The sequence below is a fragment of the Trichechus manatus genome, unplaced genomic scaffold (genome assembly GCF_000243295.1).
Source record: "Trichechus manatus latirostris isolate Lorelei unplaced genomic scaffold, TriManLat1.0 scaffold00207, whole genome shotgun sequence".
NCBI lineage: Eukaryota > Metazoa > Chordata > Mammalia > Sirenia > Trichechidae > Trichechus > Trichechus manatus.
In genome coordinates, this window is record NW_004444143.1 from 979,543 (window position 1) to 983,955 (window position 4,413).

The 4,413-nt window shown below is 58.8% G+C and overlaps 1 protein-coding gene across 1 annotated transcript in view; it reads right to left on the reverse strand.

The window, feature by feature from the left end:
* Positions 1-2,060: 2,060 nt before the first annotated feature.
* Positions 2,061-4,413, reverse strand: part of WDR62 (WD repeat domain 62) — a 45,848-nt gene continuing 43,495 nt past the window's right edge. The window contains exons 28-32 of the mRNA XM_004388177.1: positions 4,078-4,219; positions 3,936-3,996; positions 3,123-3,803; positions 2,457-2,614; positions 2,061-2,363 (exon numbers count right to left, since the gene is read on the reverse strand). Of these exons, the coding sequence (XP_004388234.1) occupies positions 2,061-2,363; positions 2,457-2,614; positions 3,123-3,803; positions 3,936-3,996; positions 4,078-4,219 (1,345 nt within the window). The remainder of the gene's footprint in view (positions 2,364-2,456; positions 2,615-3,122; positions 3,804-3,935; positions 3,997-4,077; positions 4,220-4,413) is intronic.

Genomic DNA, 4,413 nt, shown 5'->3' on the forward strand with positions numbered 1-4,413 from the left:
TGTGCAGCCGTCACCAATATCCACGGCCAGATTTCCATCAGCATAAACAGAAACTCAGTGCTCCCTGAGCCAGGATTCTCCCTCTCCCCTCTCCCGCCCACTAATAATCTCTAACCGTTTTCAAGTGTGCAATTCAGTGGCCTTCATTATATGTACGTTGTGCAACCATCACTATTTCCAAAACTTTCTCATCGCCCCAAACAAACTCTCCCTGTTAAGCAGGAGCTCTCCACCCCCCTTCCTCCCGGCCAGTAGTGAGCACTAATCTGTGGTGGCTACGCATGTGCCTGTTCTAGAGAGTTCACGCAAGGGGGGCCATACGGTATTTGTCTTTTTGTGTCTGGTTTACTTCACTTAGAAGAATGTCAAGGTTCGTGCCTCTGGGGGCAGTATCAGGATTTCATTTTTTATGGATGAAGTAATATTCCATTGTGTGCATATACCACATTTTGTTTATCCATTTATCTGTTGACGGACACTCGAGTTGTGTCTACTTTTTGACTGTTGTGCGTGGTGCAGTGAACGTTGGTGTACGTGGATCTGTTTTAATTCCTGCTTTCAAGTCTCATAGGTTGTCTTTCCACTGTCTTAGTGCTCTTTGATGCACAAAAGTTTTTAATTTTGATGAAGTCCAATTTATCTTTTTTTTCTGTTTCTTGTGTTATTGGTGTCATATCTAAGAATCCACCATCAAATCCAAGACCACGAAGATTTACTCCTGTTTTCTTCTAAGAGTTTTAACATTTTAGCGCTTGTATTTAGGTCATTAATCCATTCCGAGTTCATTTTTTAATATGGTGTGAGGTAGGGGTCTGACTTGCTTCTTTGTGCGTGGCTGTCTAATTGCCCCCACACTATCTGTTGAAGAGACAGACTGTTCTTTTCCCTTTGGATGGTCTTGCAACCCTTGTTGAAAATCAACTGGCCTTAAATGTGAAGGTCAAACAGAGTTTTATTTCCCATGTTTGTTTAGCTTCTAGAAGGCAAATGCCCTGAGGGCACTTTGCCTGTTCTGTTCCCTACTCTGCTTCTAGCCTGTAGAACGCTGGTAGGCATCTGGGGGCCGGCAGGGTCTTTGAAGAACATATGATTGGCTGTGATGTGCATCACATGTTTGTGGGGGCAGCAGAGGGCAGTGTCCTGTGTTGGAGGGTCTGCCACCAAGCAAGCTTAGGTTCGAGTCTCAGTTCTGTGGGACCCTGGGCAAGAAACTGGACTTCTCTGAACCTGTTTCTGGTGGACCATGATCACCAAACAGAACAGGGGAACTTGCAGGCATGTGGGGGTTTAGACAACAGCAAACCGCATGGTGGGGCTGTGCTTTAGGCCATAGTGGCCTTCCTTTTTGTAGGGACTTGGGATAGCGGGGGCTTTTGTGGTCACGAGTACCCTTCTTAGTAGATACAACACTGTGCCTGGAGAGCTGAGGCCAGTGCTGGGAGCTCATGGGGCCTGGCACAGCTCTTCAGGGTGGACTGGCGCAGGTTGCTGGGATGTCCAGTGGGTAAGCCCATTTGTCTTTCCTGTCTGCCCTGCCACAGAGGAGGACAGCAACAACCCAGACCACGCAGAATCCAGCACGGGCCTGGCCCGGGACCATGAGTCAGTGACGCGGTAACACATGTACTGGTGGGCAGGGTTGGGCACATGTGATTACAGTAGTCCCTGTGGGCTCTTGGGTACTAGTAGGGGGCAAGGAAGAGGGGCCAGCTCCTCCCTGGGGTAGAGTTGGGCTTCCCTGGGCAAGGACCATAAATGAGCCTCCAGGATCCCCTCACTGGAGCAGGGACAAGGGGTGTGGGAGGCCAGGCCCTGGGTCATCAGCATTGCGTGTCCCCAGTGCTGGAGTCCTGGGACGGGCCTGGCACTGGGGCAAACATGAGTCCCCCGGACTGGTCCACTTGAGTGTCACCCTCCACCCACCCTGCATCCACCTGTAGGGGGCTTTGTAGAGGGGCCGGACACAGACCAGGAACTCTTCCTCTACGCTGTCAGTTTATTTGCTTAAAATACATTCTCTCTTCAGCAGCAGCAGGGCTGCGGTGGAAGGGCTGCTGGCCTCAGTCCCCGCCTGCCTTCCTCCGCACGGTCTGGACCAGCAGCTCTGAGTAGTGTTCCAGCAGGGCCCGCAAATCTGGGCTGGCCAGGGGACAGAGTGTAGGTGGGGAGGCGGGGCCTGGGCTGGGCAGGGGGCAGAGTGTAGGTGGGGAGGGGGGGCCTGGGCTGGGCAGGGCCTGGGCTGGGGCCATCTCTGTCCCACCCAGCCAGTTGGCCTCCAGCTGGCTGTGGATCCAAAGGAAGGTGGAGGCCAGCTCAGTCCGGGCCTGCTGCTGCTCGGCGCTGACCTGGCCGCTGGAGAGCAGCTGTGAGGGGCGTCAGCCTTGTCAGGGGCCTCCCATGCCAGGCGGTCCCGGTGGCCCTCCAGCCCTTCCCCCCGGCTTTGGGGCTCAGCTTACCACAAGGTAAAGGTCAAGGGCTTCTCGGAAGGCAGTCTGCAGCCTGTGCACAGTGGTCGTCATGCCGCTCAGCTCAAGGGGCGTTGGGGGCAGGACCCCAGCTGGTAGCCCGGGTTCCTCCCAGCGTCCAGGGCTGCTCCGGAGCAGACTGAGCGCATCTGGCAGCAGAGAGGAGGGAATACGAGGCCTCTACACTCCAGCTGGGCTGACCCCACCTGCTGGCCTCGATGTCCCTCTGCCTGGAACGCCCTCACTCTGTCTGCTCAAACGCCACTTTCTCCTCAGTTTCTCATCCTGTCTGAATTGCAGCCACTGCCGCCACCCCTCACTGCCTTCCTCTGCTTTCTTTCTCTCCTCAGCCTGTCCCACCTTACGATACGCTCAGCGCTTGCCTTACAGATTCTGTCCCGCTGTCTCCCCCAACTAAAGATACCAATTCCCTGGGGACAGATGTGTCTGTGGTCTTGTTTACCGCTGCGTCCCACGTCTCGAGGGCTGCGAACGAAGCCCGGCGTGCGCCAAGTGCTCACTATTTGTCAAGTGACTCAGCAGATGAGGCACCGCAAGGGCCCTGCGGCCAGGACAGGCGCCCACCCTTGCAGCTGGGCCAGCTGGTGCACAGGATGAGCGAAGAGAACAGCCCCTTGTTCCCAGGGTGGCACTCACCAGGAGTGGGCTCCAGGAAGGCGGCAGTGCTTCCGGGCATTCCTGGCCTGCTCTCCGGAAGCTGGGAGATACTGAGGTGGGCGGGAGGGTTGAGGGGCTGAGGGGCAGGCAGCCTTGGGAGAAAGGAGGGGTCGGGAAGCCTTAGGGCGCTCGTGTTCACGGGGCTGGGGGCCAGGAGGCTGGCTGCTGTGACTGCGGCACAGGGCTGGGTGGCCACGGGCTCCTGGGAGCGGGCGTGTGTGCTGGATGCCTCCACTGGGGACGGGGGCAGCAGGAAGCTGTCATAGACGCTCGACAGCGTCAGTCTCAGGCTGGCTCGGGCCTCATGGTTGCCCCGGGGGCGCAGCGCAGGCTCCCGGCCCTCACTGCCGGAGCTGGGGGCTGCCGTGGTGGTGGCAGCCTGGAGCTCCTGGCCCAGAGAGGCCAGCTCCCCCATGGAGGAGGGTCTGCAGAGGGGCCCGGCCAGCTCAGCCGGGACAGGGCCAGCACGGTCCCTGAGGGAGGTGCTGCGTGACATCTTGGCACGGGAGCTGGCCGTGGCTTCCATGTAGGAGTGGGTGGAGGGGACGCAGACACCCTGAGCCAGGCCTGGGGTGGGTACCAATGCGGGTGGCGGGGGCTTCCTGTCCGTGGGCAGCACTAATGAGGGGACACAGGGCACCAGGCCTGCGAGGTGCGGGGCTGTAAAGGAAGCAGACAGCTCACTCTCACACCCAGCTGTGACGCTGGCAGACAGGGTCCCACCCCAGGGTGGCTGCCCACCCTCACAGCTCAGCTGGGCACCCAGAGCCACTGATGGGGAGGGGGACTCACTCAGCGGGCGCCAGGCCTCCAGGGTCTCAAGGAGCTCCTCAGCCTTCCCCCCTGAAAGGCCCTGCAAGCATGGCCCTGAGGTGAGCACAAGGCCTCCTGGCAGCCAGCCCTGCGTCCTGAGGGAGGCAACCCCAATACTCACGTTGGTCTGGTGTGGGGAGGCGTAGCCAGGACCTGCTCTCAGGAGCTCTGCTCTGGGCTGGCTCTCCCCTTGGTCCGTGGGATTGACCTCCGTGGACTTCACGAGGTGCAGGGGCAGCTGGGGAGGGAAAGTGTGGGTGAACCTGTGGGGAGAAAACCAGGTTGGGGAGGGACACTCACTCAGCCTGCCCTGGGGGTCTGAGGGGACACAGCCCTACCCCTGAAGGTCTGAGGGGACACAGCCCTGCCCTGAGGGTCTGAGAGGACACAGCTCTGCCCTGCGGGTCTGAGAGGACACAGCCCTGCCCCTGAGGGTCTGAGGGGACACAGCCCTGCC